The sequence below is a fragment of the Doryrhamphus excisus genome, chromosome 14 (genome assembly GCF_030265055.1).
Source record: "Doryrhamphus excisus isolate RoL2022-K1 chromosome 14, RoL_Dexc_1.0, whole genome shotgun sequence".
Taxonomy (NCBI): Eukaryota; Metazoa; Chordata; class Actinopteri; order Syngnathiformes; family Syngnathidae; genus Doryrhamphus; species Doryrhamphus excisus.
In genome coordinates, this window is record NC_080479.1 from 14,339,520 (window position 1) to 14,358,902 (window position 19,383).

General features: G+C 41.1%; 2 protein-coding genes and 1 long non-coding RNA gene across 4 annotated transcripts in view; 2 read left to right on the forward strand and 1 right to left on the reverse strand.

Moving 5' to 3' along the window:
• Positions 1 to 3: 3 nt before the first annotated feature.
• Positions 4 to 4,298, forward strand: ncdn (neurochondrin). The gene is made up of 8 exons (XM_058046271.1): positions 4 to 96; positions 263 to 471; positions 651 to 1,632; positions 2,010 to 2,179; positions 2,248 to 2,486; positions 2,539 to 2,754; positions 2,845 to 2,987; positions 3,726 to 4,298. Exons 2-8 carry the CDS (start codon positions 271 to 273, stop codon positions 4,145 to 4,147), a joined length of 2,373 nt encoding a protein of 790 aa, XP_057902254.1. The 5' UTR covers positions 4 to 96; positions 263 to 270; the 3' UTR covers positions 4,148 to 4,298.
• An 872-nt stretch (positions 4,299 to 5,170) lies between these two features.
• Positions 5,171 to 18,434, forward strand: tfap2e (transcription factor AP-2 epsilon). 2 transcript variants are annotated; one of them, XM_058047083.1, is made up of 7 exons: positions 5,171 to 5,300; positions 6,064 to 6,507; positions 9,863 to 9,917; positions 13,180 to 13,411; positions 15,118 to 15,236; positions 16,447 to 16,585; positions 17,400 to 18,434. In XM_058047083.1, exons 1-7 carry the CDS (start codon positions 5,244 to 5,246, stop codon positions 17,662 to 17,664), a joined length of 1,311 nt encoding a protein of 436 aa, XP_057903066.1. In that variant the 5' UTR covers positions 5,171 to 5,243; the 3' UTR covers positions 17,665 to 18,434. The 2 variants fall into 2 exon arrangements, with proteins under 2 accessions (XP_057903066.1, XP_057903067.1); XM_058047084.1 differs by lacking the exon at positions 5,171 to 5,300 and adding an exon at positions 5,571 to 5,810 and having other exon boundaries at positions 17,400 to 18,431.
• LOC131101744 (uncharacterized) overlaps positions 14,610 to 19,383 on the reverse strand; it is a 32,100-nt gene continuing 27,326 nt past the window's right edge. The window contains exon 3 of the long non-coding RNA XR_009119293.1: positions 14,610 to 15,293. This is a non-coding gene — a long non-coding RNA (uncharacterized LOC131101744). The remainder of the gene's footprint in view (positions 15,294 to 19,383) is intronic.

A 19,383-nucleotide genomic window follows, 5' to 3' on the forward strand; every position in this document is an offset into this window, starting at 1 on the left:
TTTGTAGGAGCGTTTCTATTGGCTATGGGTTGCTTTATTCTGACACGTATCCGGTCAGACCTTGCGAGTGAAACGCAAAGAAAGTCTGTCATCCATGTAAGTTATTTTTTTTAAACTCTTTCACTTTATTAATTTATTTATGTACCTTTGATGATGAATTAAATGGTCTACCAGTACGTTATATCTCAGTGTTGCTCACTAAAGCTTTTCTTGTTCAATTTTCACTCATTTCACTTTATCTATGCGTGTTGTGTTGACACAGTGAAGGCCATGATGGCTGGCTGTGCTACACTTGACGTGAGCAGTCAGCTCTCTGGACGTGAGGAACACAGAGTAGAAGACTGTGGAGGAGATTCAGACAAGGAGGAAGGAGATGGTTTGACGGACGCTAAGAGAGAAGTGTTGGAGAGATGTCTTCACGCCCTCAACCACGCTAAGAATGACAGCCACACGTTAGCTGCACTTCTCTTGGTGATTATGCATCTCTCATTCATTTCTATTACATATGACATGATAATACACTTAAAAAACATAATTAACGCGATTTTAATTGATTGATTAATTCATGGCAGGATTAAAAAAAAATTGGACCCAAAATTTGTGCTTTTTATAGCATTTCAGTTTTTTGTATTCTCCACTTTCCCTCTCAGATCACACGTTTGTGCCCTGCTAGCCAACTGGACAAACCCACCTTGAGACGCATCTTTGAAGCCGTGGGTGTCAATCTTCCCGCTCGGCTACTGGTCACTGCGGTGCGGGGAGGTGGGGAACCCGGCTTGCCCCCTCACGAGCTCCTCTCATTGGGTACGGCTCTGTTGTCTGCCCTGAGCACGGATTCAGACATGGCCTCGCAGCCTCAGCTCCTCGCTACAGTCCCGCTACTGCTGGAAATCCTAGCACATGGTCCCACCAACCTGGAACAGACACAGAACCCACATGGAAGGATGGAGAAAGTTCCGGAAAGCAACGCTGGCAATGAGGCTAAGCAAAATGGTCATGATGCAATGAATGCACCTGAAGTAACCGCATCTCCTGCAAAGCTTGACGAGGCCATGGCTTCCGACTGCTACCAGGTGCTGACAGCTGTGCACGCCCTTCCCAGAGGTCCCGAGCAGCTCTTGAGTCGGGGTGCTGTTCCTGCTCTATGCCAGGCCGTGAAACAGAACCAGACCTTCAGCCAGAAGATGGCTATTCCTTTACTTGTTTGTCTTCTGTCCGGTAAAACCAAAGACAAAGTGTGGAGCAAACACTCACCAGAACTGTTGACTCTGCTGGTGACGATGTCCAAAGACTTCTGCACAGCGACAGGCCAGACCAGATTGGATATGTGCTCCCAGTTGGTCCATTTTCTACCCCCGGCGGGGGGAGCGGTAGAAAAGGAGACACTGAGGGAAGTCGTAAGCCGAGTGTGGGGGGAATTGCGACCTATGATGCAGGCCAAAATGACACCAAGACAAATCGGGCCAGTGTTGGTCCTCAGTGCTTGTCTGCTTGATTTATCCGGATGGGAGCTAGCCGGACCGCCAAAGTTCTGCTGCTTACTGGTGAATCGGGCTTGTGTGGAGGTCAGAATGGGTTTGGAGGAGCCGCCTGACAACGATCTGAGCCGAGAGCTGCAGGACACACTCACAGGTAGTTAAATACACATTAGCGCTGTCTCAAAGATCCATCCATCCATTTTCCTCCGCTTATCCGGGTCCGGGTCGTGGGGGTGGCAGTCTTAGTAGGGAAGCCCAGACTTCCCGGTCCCCGGCCACCTCCTCCAGCTCCACTGGGAGGACACCAAGGCGTTCCCAGGCCAGCTGTGAGACATAATCCCTCCAGCGTGTCCTAGGTCTGCTCCGGAGGTGTTTCCCGGCTGGGCATGCCCGGAACACCTCACTAGGGAGGCGTCCGGGAGGCATCCGGACTAGATGCCCGAGAAGCGGCTCTACTCTGAGCCCCTCCCGGATGACTGAGCTCCTCACCCTGAATCTTAATGTTTTAAAATGCATGCCGTTATTCACTAGGTTGCTACCGGATCATGGAGGCCGCCATCGAGCAGGCCTGCAGCCCAGCCGTCACACCCGCGGCGGCACCGGCTCAGGGTGCTGTCTCCAGCCTCAGTCTCCAGCAGAGCAGGCAGGTCCTCGGCGTACTGGAGGAGGCCTTCTCGGCTTTAATGTATCACCTGCAGCAGGTGAGAGGTTGACTTTGAGATGCTCCTGCATCAATTAATTCAACTTTTATCTTCTTCCTCTTTTCAAGGTGGACTCTACCCGTTATGGTGAACCTTTTATTTTCGCCACATTCCGCTGCCTGTGCTCATGGCTGGCTGAGGAGACTTCCTGTCTGAAGGAGGAAGTGACCAAGGTGCTGCCGGTCCTCATCGAGTACTCAAGGAGCCACCTGCTGACCGAGAGCTCCGAGCTGGGCCTCTCCGACTGGATGGACAAGATGTCTGTTGCTGATGCGAGCGGGTCGTGGACGGGCAAAGAGGCGCTAAGGTACTAGAAGAGTCCGCTTCAGTTGACATTTTTGATAACAGATCTTCTCCAGGTACCTCCTGCCGGCTCTGTGTCATCTATCTGCCGAGGAAGGTCCCCGTAAGGTGCTGCTCACCCTCGACACCCCGGCCTTGTTGGTGAAGTACCTGTCGCACGGTTTCAGTTCCTTGAAGGGGAAAAATGCAGCGTCCTTAGCGAGGGACCCCAGCATGGAGACAGCCTGCTCGGCTCTCCTTAACTTTGCCGTCACTGAACCTGAAAGAGTCAGGTATCCACTTCTGAAGCATCACTCGAAACCTGACGGTTTCGAATGCGACTTCCCTGGCGGTTTTATAGTATCTTTTATTTTGTTTTCTAGGAAGGACCAATCTTTCAGAAGTCTGGAGACGCACTTAAGTGAAGCACTTCCTGTTTTGGTGCACAAACAGAGCCTCCTTGTTCTTGCAGCTAATTACTGCACTTTGGGTTTGATGATTGGCAGGCTGAAATCAGCTCCGACAGGTAAATAAGATTTTTATTTACATACAAATACACAGTGTGTTTGTAATAATACCTGACAATATTAACTGTTGGCCCTCAACAGGGATTCAGTGCCCTCTGCTGGCCATTGTTAGAAATGACGTCTGACATTCATTCATTTTCTACCGCTTATCCTCATGAGGGTCGTGGGGGTGCTGGAGCCTATCCCAGCGGTCTTCGGGCGAGAGGCGGGGTACACCCTGGACTGGTGGCCAGCCAATCACAGGGCACATATAGACAAACAACCATTCACACTCACATTCATACCTATGGACAATTTGGAGTGGCCAATTAACCTAGCATGTTTTTGGAATGTGGGAGGAAACCGGAGTACCCGGAGAAAACCCACGCATGCACGGGGAGAACATGCAAACTCCACACAGAGATGGCCGAGGGTGGAATTGAACCCTGGTCTCCTAGCTGTGAGGTCTTCGTGCTAACCACTCGACCGCCGTGCAGCCCGTCTATGTAATGTAAACAACTTAATTGACAGTTGTTCCCTGTATTTCTACATTGGCCACTAGGTGTCAGTAATTGTTCGGTGAGACAGGCACTGGTTTTGTCACTATGTTTCCCTAGGGAACACATTTACTGTGACACTGCTCCAGCAGAAGTTTTGAGTCTTTAATGGCTTATTCACTTATCATGGTCGGTTTTAGGACAAATTAACCACATCAAATGTAATAATAAAAAAATAATGTTCTACCTTTCTGTCTCCAGGTTCAGCTGAGGCAGGTCAGAGGCGTTTCTTCTCCACTGCCCTCCGCTTCCTCCACAGCGCTTTAGACTCGGACCCCAGCCCGGGACCAGCCAAGCTGAGCCCCGCCTGGGAGGATAGCTGGGACGAGGTGGCCGAGCTCTGGAGGTTGGGTGTGCAGGCCCTGGGAGGCTGCGTGCGCGCTCAGACTTGGATCACGGTGTTGATCCGAGAGGAAAATTGGCTGAGGAACACGCTGGGCATCCTGGGGCCATGTAGCGCGCTGCCGGACCAGCACACGCAGGAGGCGCTGGAGGAGGCGCTGTGTGCTGTGGCGGACCGGTGCCCTCTCTCCAAACAGGACATTGGTGATGCAATGAGGAGATACGATAAAGGAGCTTTGAGCTGCATGAGGAACCTGAAGAAGGCTGTGGGAGTAAAATGAAGGGGGAAAAAAAACAATTAATAAAAATAACTCAAGCTAAGGTGCAGCAGTCTCATATGGATAAGTGTTGTACCAAATATTAATTACACGTCTTGTACTTGAATGACATTTAATAAAGAGTTATTTTCTTATGGAACATGAACCCTTGCTACTAGTTTTGCCTGTTTTTTTTTTAATTCCAAAACAGTTACATTCAGGTACATTACAAGCACAATCTTGAACCTGTTTTAAATTAAAAGCTAAAATGTGTAATAGCAAAGTTAATAGTTTTTATATGGCTTGTTCGACGTTCAATATCAAGTAATAAAAGTTAAGACGTTTCTCTTACGAATAGCCACCTTATTGTTGTGAATTGCGAGTACATTTTAAATATTTTTTCCAAATTTTGTTCAATTAGGGAAAGAGTAAATAGTATATTAATGTAAATAAATAACGAACCGTTGACATTTTACAGTAATAATGCCGGCTTCACATTAGCCATATTCTATGCTAGCAAAACTTTACTCTTCTTCGGATTTGGCCTGAAATGTAATTGAGATTAGCGCCCCCTAGCGGAAGAGTTATTACACGTCCATTTCCAACACTATGGACATACAGAAAAGGGAAGTGGTCTCCTGTTACACCGCTAGGTGGCGGAATAACACCTATTCTGACTTCTTGCTTCTCCAGTCATTTGCAATATGACTGCATTTAATTTCAAGACATTTTAAAATTATTGCAGTACATCTAAAGCAGTAAGAAACTCATTTTTAATATTTTTTAAATATAAAAATATAAATGGGTGCTTTTAATATTTTGGTTTAGTTCAATCAGTATTCTTTTATTGCACCTTAGTACCTAAAGAAACTATTTTCATTGTTAATTTCACCCCCCAAAAAACTACTTTTCCCCCTTTTAGTACGTCTCCCTCCCTCTTGACTACACTCCACACACTTCCCGCCCTCTTTTCTTTACAATTCAACCCCCCCCCCCTCCTCCTCCTCCTCCCCCATTCTCGCTACTCTTCAAACTCCTGCATAGTGTGACACACTAACTCACTTCTCTCCTGCACCTCTCCATCCCTCCTTAAACCCTTCTGCTACATCCTTCCTGGTGGATGGTACATCCAGGAACCATGCTCTGGAAGGCCAGGAACAAGACTGATGGCATGCAGGTAAAAATATATTAAAAAATGAAGATTGTGTATTTATGTGGATAGATGTAAGTAAAAACTTTTTTTTTGGTAAAAAAAATGCAATTAATCAGGTAAATGTGATTGCATGAAAGCAGTTTGTTGTTTAAAGGCATGCAAGAAGACACTAATTGAATGAATATATCTCTTTAAGAGAAGTGGACCCTGTCGACCCCTCCCCTTATTCTAGCAGCTGCAGCCAACCTATAAGTAGTGCCTTCATGGAGAGCATCCTTGCATGTGTGTGTTCAATGTGTGTGTCTGTGCAGCAACATCTCTACTTGTGCGTAAAAGGAAGCCAAAGAAAAGTCATTAAGTCTTATTACTATTATTATTATTATTATATTATTATTATGGAGTCGTGAAAAGAAGCTGGATTACATCTTGGGGAATTTTGGTGATACCTTGGAAGATTAAGCATCCGGTTGATTTTTGACGGCTTGGGGGTGTTGAGAGTGGGTCCAGATGTTAATCCACACCTATTCGGCTATGGTGAGTGTGGGATTTTTTGCTTTGTGCAAAAAAAAAAGTGACGCAAAAATTGATTATTTTGCAGCTTTTCAATGATAAAAAAGTGTGCATGTGTCAAATAACGGGTCACATAGATCTGGATGACCCAGGTCTAACAAAATCTAATTGTCAGGAGCCGAAATTGAGAATATAACACAAATTTAAGAACTATTAAAAATATATATTATGATCTCGTTATCATAATTCATAAATGGAGTTTTTTGTGTGCTTTCAGGACCGCGCAGACGGACTTAGCAGCTCCTCACCAAGCGGCCGCCTCTCCCAACTGTCCTCCCTCAACCAGGCCGCCTACTCGTCGGCTCCCCCGCTATGCCACACTCCGGCCTCCGACTTCCAGCCTCCGTATTTCCCTCCCCCGTACCCCCAGTCCTCCCTGTCGTACTCCCAAAGCCAGGACTCGGCCTACTCCCACCTGTCGGACCCTTACCCTTCCATCAACTCCATCCATCAGCACCAACAAGCCGCGTGGCATTCCCAGAGGTCACGCTCCGAGGATGGGGGGCTCCTGTCGCAAACACACAGGGCTCTCGGGCTCGACCCCCGGCGGGAGTACCCGGCAGTCCCACGCCTGCTGCACGGTCTCGGGGAAGGGGGAGCCGCTCTTGGGGATGGTCCTCTCGGGATGCACCTGGGACATCACGGCCTGGAAGAACTACAGGTGACATTTTTTTTCTTTCTTTTTCGCTTGGAATGTTTGGAACTGTTTGATAAAAGTGATATTAGTCAAAATGTCATATTTTGTTTCATATTTAAAGATGAGAATGATTAAGTATAAAGTATAAAATGCCTCGTCTCTAAGCCAAGACACTTTCAAATAAAAACATACGGCATAATTCAATACATTACAAAATACAAATAATAAAACGGTAATAATGATAATAAAATGTACCTTATTGAGACAAAGAATAAAGTCATAATAATAATAATATAATTATTATTTAATAAGAATAATATAATTATTATTCAATAACAATAATAAAATTATTTAATAATAATATTTAATAATAACAATATTTAATAATATAATATTTAATAATAACAATATTTAATAACAATATTTAATAATATATTTAATAGTAATCATATTTCAATAATAATGACTTCAAATTTTAATTTAAAGTAGAATAACGATATGTAAGCTTATTTAGATAGAAAATGCCCCCCCTCCCGCGATTATTGCACTAAAAAAATACTTCATATATTGAAAAAAAAGGGCTATAAATGTGGATTCATATTTGGTAACAAACAAAGAGTGAAATGTGGGAATTATATAGAATAAAATAGAAGCAAAAATAATCTTATATGTCATTTTTAGATATTTAAATCGGTCATTTCGGCCCTCAAGTTGAATTACAAAGTTGATTAAATAAGGGAAATACATGCAAATAAATCACACGCTTAGCCCTGTGTACATTTTTTTTGGAGGGGGGTCGGGGGGGGGGTACTTTACAAGGTTTATAGAGCAGTCAGCTTCCCCGCAGCAGGTGCAGCTGCAGACGGTGTTTGTTGCCAGTGTTTGTTGCAGCACAAACACACCGAGACCAATTGATGTGCACGCTCATTATTAAGGAAAAAAGCGACTTGGGATGGGATGGGATGGGGGGGGGGTGGGTGGGGGCAAAGAAGGAGTCAAGGCGGGCATGTCGCCGCTAAACGGAGGGCCTTGCTTTGCACGCTTGCTTGACAAGCATCTTGACTTGATGAATGAATCTTTTAAAGTCTCCGAACAAAAGGACGACACGTCGTTTTTAGGACAGATGCATGAAATGGCTTTAAATAAAATAACCTTCCATTGATTAACTTGCATTTGTGGACACAATAAAGGATTAAAAAAAGTGGTAGACAGAATATGAATATGAACATTGTGCCCAATATTTTAATTTTGTTGTGTTTATTTTCATTATTTAGATTTTACGTCATAGGAAAATACTTTTATTTTTTGTATTTTGCACACAAATGCTTGATTATTTACAACATAATAACACGGATGTGAAAATTTCCATAACTGTATTTCTATTTTTTTCTCTCTTTTTGCCTTTTAATGTCATTTCTACAACATGCCGTGTGCCAATGAAAAACAAATAAGGCCCCCGAGCCACGCTTTGGACACCAATACTTCACTTTTTCAACTCTAGGGGGAGCCTAGGAGCAAAAAAAACAAACAAACAAACAAAAAAAAAGTACTTTACCGGTTAATATTGCACATTTATTGCTTATTTATTTTGTATTACATTATTATTTGTAGTGAGGTTGCATGGCAGTCGAGTGGTTAGCACGGAGACCAGGGTTCTCCCTTTTTTCCGGGTACTCCGATTTCCTCCCACATTCCAAAAACATACTAGGTTAAATTGTCGACTCCAAATTGTCCATAGGTATGAATGTGAGTGTGAATGGTTGTTTGTCTATATGTGCGCTGTGATTGGCTGGCCACCAGTCCAGGGTGTACGCCGCCTCACGCCCGAAGACAGCTGGGATAGGCTCCAGCACCCCGCGACCCTCGTGAGGAAAAGCGGTAGAAAATGAATGAATTAATGTCATTTCTACAACATGCCGCGTGCCAATGAAAAACAAATAAGGCCCCCGAGCCACGCTTTGGACACCAATACTTCACTTTTTCAACTCTAGGGGGAGCCTAGGAGCAAAAAAACAAACAAACAAACAAAAAAAAGTACTTTACCGGTTAATATTGCACATTTATTGCTTATTTATTTTGTATTATATTATTATTTGTAGTGAGGTTGCATGGCAGTCGAGTGGTTAGCACGGAGACCAGGGTTCTCCCTTTTTTCCGGGTACTCCGATTTCCTCCCACATTCCAAAAACATGCTAGGTTAAATTGTCGACTCCAAATTGTCCATAGGTATGAATGTGAGTGTGAATGGTTGTTTGTCTATATGTGCCCTGTGATTGGCTGGCCACCAGTCCAGGGTGTACGCCGCCTCACGCCCGAAGACAGCTGGGATAGGCTCCAGCACCCCCCGCGACCCTCGTGAGGAAAAGCGGTAGAAAATGAATGAATTAATGTCATTTCTACAACATGCCGCATGCCAATGAAAAACATATAAGGCCCCCGGAGCCACGCTTTGGACACCATTGCTTCACTTTTTCAACTCTAGGGGGAGCCTAGGAGCAAAAAAAAACAAACAAAAAACGTACTTTAACAGTTAACATTGCACATTTATTGCTTATTTATTTTTTATTATATTATTATTTGTAGTGAGGTTGCACAGCAGTCAAGTGGTTAGCGCGGAGACAAGGTTTCTCCCTGTGCATGCATGTTTTTTTTTTCCGGGTACTCCCATTTCCTCCCACATTCCAAAAACATGCTAGGTTAAATTCATTCATTCATTTTCTACCGCTTTTCCTCACGAGGGTCGCAGGGGGTGCTGGAGCCTATCCCAGCTGTCTTCGGGCGAGAGCCGGGGTACACCACACTGGACTGGTCGCCAGCCAATCACAGGGCACATATAGACAAACAACCATTCACACTCACATTCATACCTATGGACAATTTGGAGTCGCCAATTAACCTAGCATGTTTTTGGAATGTGGGAGGAAACCGGAGTACCCGGAGAAAACCCACGCATGCACGGGGAGAACATGCAAACTCCACACAGAGATGGCCGAGGGTGGAATTGAACCCTGGTTTCCTAGCTGTGAGCTAACCACTCGACCGCCGTGCTGCCCCGCTACGTTAAATTGGCGACTCCAAATTGTCCATAGGTATGAATGTGAGTGTGAATGGTTGTTTGTCTATATGTGCCCTGTGATTGGCTGGCGACCAGTCCAGAGTGTACCTCGCCTCTCGCCTGAAGACAGCTGGGATAGGCTCCAGCACCCCCAGTGACCCTAGTGAGGATAAGCGGTAGAAAATGAATGAATGAATATTATTTGTAGTGTAATTCTATAATTAAGGTGGACTGATTCAACTGCCTTTTAAAGGCAAAAGCTGTGTGTGTGTGTGGGCTATAAGGCCGGGTGGATAAATGATAGTGACTGTCTGTCTGACACAGGGAATGGAGGAAGGATCAGCCTTGGGCATCCTGGACCACTCTGTCATTAAAAAAGGTAAGCTGAGTGTGTGTGTGTGTGTGTGTGTGTGTGTGTGTGAGGAGAAAGATGGAGCGTGCAGGTTTGTGTCCACCTATATAATTGTGCTATACATGCTGAAGGGGGTTTTGTGTTGTGTAGTAGGAGCGCTCCAACACCAGTCTTGCCTTGCTGTCACACACACACACAGACACACACACACAGACACACACACACACACTATAAATAATTCTGTTTTGCTATTTCATTTGAAGTCAAGAAGTCCTCTAATACTCAGCTGCAGACTTTCACCCCAAAGGCACACATTCTTAATGAACTGTTCATGGTCATATGAGAGAGAGAGAGAGAGAGAGAAGAGAGGGGGGGGGGGGGGGGGGATTAAAGTGAAGAGGAAGGAGAAGTGGGCCAAAGAGGGGAAAAAAAATAGGGAGATAATAAAAGCAGAGTTGAGGGGGGAAACGTTGCAAGAGCGGCGTGGTGTTATTATTACTGATACCAGAGTGGCGCTTTTTTATCCCGACGAGACGCATTGGAAACGTCAAGTATGATACAAGCGAGAGGACAAATTGGCTGAAAGAAGTCAAGAGCAGGGGTCTCAAACACATGGCCCGCAGGACACAAGTTTGAGGCCCCCCGCCTTGATATGAAAGTTTAATGTTAGTGCGGCCCTGCGCAAGTTTGATATGGATGCTGTATGGTATCATGTACCCAGAAAAAATTATTACGTTTGATTAATGTTCATGTTAAAGGTTAAATAATTGTCAATAGTTATCCTCCCTATCCGTGTGGAAGTGGTAAGTTTTTGGCTATTTAAGTTTAAAGGAAAATAACTTGAAGGCTACCGTTTAGGTCGCTAGCTCTCTGTTTGCGAGTTAGCATGTGTCTCAAGACCCTGCAGTTGCGCAATATGTTGTAAATAAAAAGAGTATAAATGTGACTATAGTCGTGTTTTGTCATGTCTACAGGGCTCTAATAATGCTTTGTTCATTTTAATCTGAAAAAAATAATTTGTCTACCCACCAACTATATGTGGTTTCTTAAGTTTTTTTTATATTTGCCGTTTTGTTATTATTATTATATTTATTTATTACTGATTGATTGTTTTTCTTTATTCTTGATTTGTTTATTTATTTTTCATCTTATTTTGTGTAGAAAAATAAAAAGTAAGATATTTGAGAACAGTGGAATGTTTTATCAGAGCTTTTCTTGTAGAAAATTGGAACCAAAGCGAAGTTTTAAATTTTATTTTTTTTTTTTGTGGAAAACCTGCCTAGTCTCACCCAGACCCGAGCTCCAGTGGCCCCCAAGTAAATTGATTTTGAGACCCCTGGTCAAGAGAGTATTGTTGTTGCTGCTGGACTACCCAGCATACCTTGAGGGCATTTGGAAAGAACAGTTTAAAGCTATGTCAAGTATGTATGTTTAGATTTATGGGATGCGTTAACTTGCTGTGGATGCAGCACATTTTCATTTTGTTGCACCGTGAGCGAGGGTGGGGTCCTGTTTGATGACCATCTCGAACTTTTTGACAGGTGGGTGGGTTCTAAAAATTTGGTGGAGTGGGCCCGTCTATGTATAAGTCATCAAACAGAACCGCTGACTTGCTCACGGTGCGACGAAACACAGAAACACGACACATCCACAGCAAGTGAACGCATCACATAAATCAACTACTACGCAACATTGATGAACTGCAATACTGTACAAATATACAAGTATATCAGGCAGTCAGAATTTGGTATGTAGTATTGTACACCAGACTGGAAGTACTGTACAGCAACAAGCGCGCTTATATTATAGTATTATATATTATATTATAGTAACGCACTTATAGTGCGTTTATATTATGTCTTATTCTCTCCTATGTCTACCATATTGGATAATATGAGGGCAAATGTGACTATAGGGGTGTTATTCTATGTCTAGAGGGCTCTAATCGTTTTAAAAAAATGTATTTAGAAGGTGGCAAACAGGTTTTCTAAGCTCTAACTACAACATATTTGATTTATAAATAAGGAATCCTACTTTGTGGAAATTCACTTATCACTGTCGGGTATGGAAACAATTAAAAAGTTGTGTTTTTATTAGTTATTAGCGTCAACCTTAGATTTTGACAATGAAATCATAAATTTAGGACGAACTCACAATATTGCGAGTATAAAGTCGTACATTTACGAGAAAAAATTCATGCATTACAGGCACTGCTTGAGACAGCTATGAAAAGGACAAAAGCAATATTGTGGTGTTTTTTTGCGGAAAAAAAATCACGAAAATTGACAATTTTTTTCTTGTGAATTTACAATTTCTTTCTCGCTAATTTATGAGTTTTATTGCACATTTTAATCTATTTTACTTGACATTGTGCCCATTTACTCTTTTTTTTTTAAAAAAAAGGGCAAAGGCAATATTGCGGTGTTTTTTGCGAAAAAAAATCACGAAAATTGACATTTTTTTGTGAATTTACAATTTCTTTCTCGCTAATTTACGAGTTTTATTTCACGTTTTAATCTATTTGACTTGATATTGTGCCCATTTACTCTATTTATTTTTTTTTTAAAAAAAGGACAAAGGCAATATTGCAGTGTTTTTTGCGGAAAAAAAATCACAAAAATTGTCAATTGTTTTCTTGTGAATTTACAATTTCTTTCTCGCTAATTTACAAGTTTTATTTCACGTTTTAATCTATTTGACTTGATATTGTGCCCATTTACTCTATTTATTTTTTTTTTTAAAAAAAGGACAAAGGCAATATTGCGGTGTTTTTTGCGGAAAAAAAATCACGAAAATTGTCAATTTTTTTCTTGTGAATTTACAATTTCTTTCTCGCTAATTTACAACTTTTATTTCACATTTTAATCTATTTTACTTGACATTGTGCCCATTTACTCAATTTTTTTTTAAAGGGCAAAGGCAATATTGCGATGTTTTTTGCGGAAAAAAAAATCACGAAAATAGACAATTTTTTTCTTGTGAATTTACAATTTCTTTCTCGCTAATTTACAACTTTTATTGTGCCCATTTTTTTTTTTTTGCTGCTGGCCACAGTTTGGATGTCACTGCATTAAGTAAGGACTATTACTGTAAGGGGAACCCAGGAGCAAAAAAAAAAAATACTCAGGACTGTCGGTCTTTTTCACTAGCAGTTGACATAAGATAATCAACAAGCACCCCTCCACAATAAGAGCTGTCACCCGTTGGGGAATGCGACACTGAATTGGATAAGAGTGGAAAGTAGACATGTAGCATCCTCGGACCTCACCGACTTCTCTTCGCTTTCCAGTTCCTATCCCATCCAAGCTAAACGGCTCGGCCCTGTCGGCCTTGTCCATCTGTAAGGATGGTCTCACCATGGGCGGCGTGTCCAACCCGGCCGAGGTTTTCTGTTCGGTGCCGGGTCGCCTCTCGCTGCTCAGCTCCACCTCCAAGTACAAGGTGACGGTCGGGGAGGTGCAGCGACGGCTCTCCCCGCCAGAGTGCCTCAACGCCTCTCTGCTGGGCGGCGTCCTTCGCAGGTGAGTGATGGTGGCGCCATTACTCTGAAAACTCAATGTAAACGTTAGTGTGGCGAGGAGAAGAAAAGTCATACAGTGGTTTGTACCAAATAAATACTGCTTGCTGCCAATACTATTCTACCTCTACGTATTAGGGCCACAATGAAAAAGAAAATTGTAATATTACAATATTAAACTTGTAATATTACCTTTGACCTTGTCATAATTTTAAATTTCAACAATAAAGTTGTAAATTTAAGACAAAGTCTTATATTTTGGAGAAAAAACTCATTGCTTGAGACAACTATGAAAAGGGCAAAGACTTTTTTGTGTGTGTAAATTAACACTTTTTTCCCGGAAATTTACAATAATTTTTCCTCACAAATATACTGTTTTTCCTCCATACATTTATGAATAAAATTGTAATATTATGTGTCATACATGTGAGTATTAGGGCCACATTGAAAAAAACCCATGAGATATTGAAAAAATAATAATAATAAAACTCGTAAAATTACCTTTGCCCTTTTCGTAATCTTAGATTTCGACAAAGAAGTTCTAAAGTCTGAAATTTACGATGAAAAACTCATAATATTATGAGAATAAAGTCAGGAATTTACGAGAAAAAAAACTCAGGTATTACAGGCATTACTTGAGACAACTATGAAAAGGGTAATCTTATTTTTTGCGTAAATTTGCAAGATTTTTTTTTACATGAATTATGAATAAATTCATTGTCATACATGTGAGTATTAGGACCATTTTGAGAAAATAGCTCATAAATTAATGAAAAAAACCCCTTGTAAATTTACGAGATCGTACATTTACGAGAAAAATAACTTGTACATTTATGAGAAAATAATTGTACATCTACGAAAAAATAACTCATAACATTACCTTTGCCCTGTTCATCATTTTAGATTTCGACAATAAAATCGTAAATTTATGACAAACTCACAATATTGCGAGAACAAAGTCGTACGACATTTACAAGAAAAAAAATCAGGCATTACGGGCATTGCTTGAAACAGCTATGAAAAGGGCAAAGGCAATATTGCTGTGTTTTTCGCAGGAAAAAAAAATCAAAAATTCGCGGAAACTGACAATTTTTTTTCTTGTGAATTTACAATTTCTTTCTTGCTAATTTACAAGTTTTATTTCAGTCAATATTTTATTTAAAACATGGCAACAAAACTTCTGCCTTCCTTGCCCCCCCCCCCCCCACTCTCAGGCAATACCTGCAACATAAAGTTCCAAGTTGCCCCTCGTAAATATACAACTTTATTCTTGTAATAGTACATATATCGAAAAAGACCGCATGCTTCTGAACGAAGCTCTTCAGAGTAAAAGCACTTCAAATGTGTTAACGGTTGAGGTCAGAGCGTAAAGGACCCAAAATGGGTCATGGGACCAAATCACAAGAACAGTAACGCTTTAATGAAAGCACGCCTCAGGGGGGGGCGATTGAGCAACCTCTTGGAATGGCTCATTAAAGCATCGGACGCCAAGTAAAAAGTTCTCAGTGGTGGAGACACAATCTAGCTGCTCTATCTCTATATGTAAATAAAACGTCTATACAGTAAATACAGGGAAGTTAAGGCAGGAAATAGAACATACAAGATACTTTGGAGTGTTGACAGAGATCATAAGGAGATTTTATTGTGACACACACACACACACACACACACACACACACTAAAAAGTGTTCTGTCTCTACCTCCCCTCAGGGCCAAGTCCAAGAATGGTGGCCGCTGTCTGAGAGAGCGTCTGGAGAAGATTGGCCTCAACCTGCCCGCCGGGCGACGCAAGGCAGCTAACGTCACTCTGCTAACGTCTCTGGTGGAGGGTACGACACACACACACACACACACACACACACACACACACACACAGAGAGTGTGACCTGCATATAAATAGACACAAAGAAATATCTTTGCATAGAACCAAAGAACAGAAGTCCAAATAAGAAAATGGCTGCACAGTGCATCACCTGACCTGACACTGTGACTTACACTTTAAAGCAGGGGCGTCCAAACTTTTTCCACCGAGGGCCATATAGTGAAGACACAACGGATGTAAGGGCAACCTTTGACCCATATAAATAGGCTTAGAAGTTAGGTTTAGATTTATTATATTGTTATATTTCCTCATTTGAATAATGTTTTATGAATGTGAGTGTGAATGGTTGTTTGTCTATATGTGCACTGTGATTGGCTGGCCACCAGTTCAGGGTGTACCCCGCCTCTCGCCCAAAGACAGCTGGGATAGGCTCCAGCACCCCCCGCGACCCTCGTGAGGAAAAAGCGGTAGAAAATGAATGAATGAATGTTTTTATATACAAATTTTGATTTTATTTTTGTAAAATTAAAAAAAAATTATTAAAAAAAATTTAAGTTTTTCCCAAAATTTCTTTCAAATTTTCTTTCCATTATCATGACTTTAATGTGATTTTTAAAAATGTTTTCCCCAACCAAAAATTTGTCTTTGTTTCTCTTAATATTATGACTTAATTTTTTTTTTATATTTTTACTATATGCTACTGAAATGACTTTTCCTCATAATATTTATGAGTTTATTCTACTTTATTCCAGTTTACTTTTTCACTCATGGTATTTTGATTTTATTACCGTAAAATTTCAATTAATTTCTTCCCCTTCAGCTATTTAAATATTTTTTTACTTTATTCCTATAATCATCTGACTTTCTCTTAAAATGGCAGCTTTTTACGCCCTTTTTTGTTATTTTGTTTAGTAATTTTGCAATTATTTAAACTTTTTCCTTGCTATCATATTTACATTATATTTACATGCTATCATATTTCCTATCGCATTTAAATTTTTTCTTTTAACAGTATAACTTTTTCCTACAAAACTACAAATGTATTAGTTGTTTTGTTTTTCATATTACTCGTTTTTTACTCGTGTTTTTTCATAAATATTTAAACTTTATGCTACTAAAAAGACCTTATTTTTCCTCATATTACAACATTTTTCTCATAAAATGACACTTTACTATGGGCCCGTTGTGCCGAATTTAACAGCCAGTTTCTCCTCCAGGTGAGGCTGTCCATCTGGCGAGGGATTTCGGGTATGTGTGCGAGACCGAGTTCCCAGCCAGAGCCGCCGCTGAGTACCTGTGCAGGCAGAGCGAGCCCGACCAGCTCCCGACGCGACGGAGCATGCTGCTCGCCACCAAGTGAGTGGGACTTCCTGTCTCGATTCCGAGCACGTATCATCATAGCACAAAAATACTTAAATTAACTCAGGTGTGGGTAATGTTACTGTAATGTTCGGTGAGACACACAAGCACCAGACCTGATGGCCCGAAACAGCAGGCTTCTATTGCAGGTTTGGATTATTCCACAACAGGCACCATAATCCCTAACACGGTCTACTGTTTCCACCATAACCCACGCCGAGCTAAGACTCGACTTCAAACCCCGACGTCACTTCCTGTCTGCCAGCTTACTCAGCTCCTCTCTGACCGGAACACATTTACAGCAACACACATAAGTCTTATTTCATCTGATTATATCTAATATGTTGTGTAATATGGGTGTAAATGTGACTATAGGGGTGTTATTTCATGTCTAGAGGGCTCTAATGTTGAAAAGCTGATTTAGAAGGTTTTCTATGCTTGTATGAAAATATTCCATTTATAAATGCAGAAATCCACTTATCAATTAAACACAATTTGTTTTTCAGGTGTGCAAAAAAAGGGCAAAAATGTAAAAAAAAATTGCTAATATTTCTTTGTTTTATTACAATTCTATGTGAGGGAATTAAGCTTAATATTTGATATTTGACTTGATATTTTGAAGCGCATGCAGAGGTAGATAAAGCTGAACACAGCTGAGTTGTGAAGTTAATTAAAAAAAAACTGCACCAGGAGGTTGCCTACAGCCACAGCTGGTAATGCCACGCTGCATATTTTGACCTAGATTGTATCATTTTTTTTTGGGACTCCAAAAATAGCCGTCTCCTCACCCCTGCTTTTTTTCTTTTTCAAGGGAGATCTGTAAGGAGTTTGTGGACCTCATGTCCCAGGACCGCTCTCCGCTCGGGGGCAGCAGACCCACCCCGTGCCTGGAGCCAAGCCTCCAGGGGAGCCTCACCCACTTCAGCCTGCTCACCCACGGCTTCGGTACCCCGGCCATCTGCGCCGCGCTCTCCGCTTTCCAGAGCTACCTGATGGAGGCCATCAAAATGCTGGACAAGGGAGACGGGGGAGGGAAGAGCCACCACGACAAGGAGATGAAGCACCACCGTAAATAAGCAGGATGAGGACACGTAAACTGAGAACCCTCCTTGGACCCTTTTTTGCTGAAGGAGGCCGGGCTTTTCTGCTCATATCTGTACTGTAACGTTTGTCCATAAACACCTCTCTTCAAAATGGACCTCTCCTCTCAGTAGCATCCACCTCAGGATGAGCTCCTACACATGGCAGTATTGTTTCATTCCATTTTTTATTTTTATTTTTTATTTTTTGGTCATCAAGCGGATCTTTGGGACACGTATAAAAGCCATATCTGAGGCACATCTACTTGTAGTTCATAGCAGGGTGCTCATGGGAAATGGAGTTGCATGTGTCCTCGGTCGACAAAGGGGGAGTCAAAAATGCAGCCTTTTATTTTGAAATCGTGCGTGTGGCGTATACATAAGTTAATAAGAGCGAATCATTTTGTACTTTCTGTGTATGTTTATTATTGTTATTACTGTTATTATTGTATTACGTCATAAATGTAATATATTATTAAAAAATGAAGAATGGAGGTGAGCTTAATATCTTTATGCACCTTCAAACCGAATGCTTTTATTTTGATGACATTAGCTTTTTCCTGTGTTTACGTCCATATGTCTGAATTGTATACTAAATCTGGCAGCAAGGTCATAACCCGTAAAAACCTTATTGATTAACTGATTAATCAATTAAGCTTCATTATTTAGTCAATGAAATGTTGAGGAGTGCTTATTGCAACAATAATGGAACGGCTTGTTATCAATAAAAAAATGATATGAATAAAATACAAATGTAAAATATATGAATTTTACATTTCTGAAGCTAAAAACGATTGATTATAAATTAATACAAAATATACTATATATTAATAATTTTTTTAATAAAAAAATCACATTTTAAGATAACTAAATACAATGAAATGTATTTAATTTTTTGTATTTTATGAAGCCTGAACTTGTTGCATATACAGTGAGAAATATATGTATTGTAATAATGGAATGGCTAGCAAACAAAGTAAATATAATAAAAATAAAATCACTGTCAATTAAATATGTTAAATTTTGGTTTAAAAAATGGTAAATATTTTTTAACACAAGAGTTTGTATGTGAATTATTTTAAATAATTATATATATATAAAATAATTTTATTATTTTAAATAAATGTGTTTTAATTTGTTTTGAATAAATACAATTAAATATATACTAATAATAGTAAAACTGCATAAAAAAACTGCATGTAAAATTAAAAATATATTTTAAAACATCGGTGTTTATTTATTAGTGTACTATTGAAGTATAGAGTACTTCCTGTTAAGTCCCCTCCAAGCCTAACAAGATGGACAGTTACAAAAGACCATCATGGTCTCCAGAGGATGCACTCAGTGCTCTCCTAGCTTCTTATCGCGCTGCCCTGCAGGTTTGTTTCCACAGAAACCTCGCCTGGCTTGTCGTCAACTGTGGTAACCATAGCGATGGAACTTTTTTGAAATCATTAAAAAAAAATACCCAAATGAAGGGACCCCCCCCCTCTCCATCTGCAGCCTTGAACACAAAGTGGGCAACAAGCAGAGGTGCGACCCCCAGCGTCCAATAAGCCAAACAACTCACAACGCATCCCTCAAACCATCTGCTCCCGAGTCCCCCGTACTTCCCTGCACGCATTCACATCCTCTCAACATTCCGAGCTATACCCCCTCTCTCTCTCTCTCTCTCTGTAACCTAATCCCCCCACAACCCCCCCTCCACCCATTCTG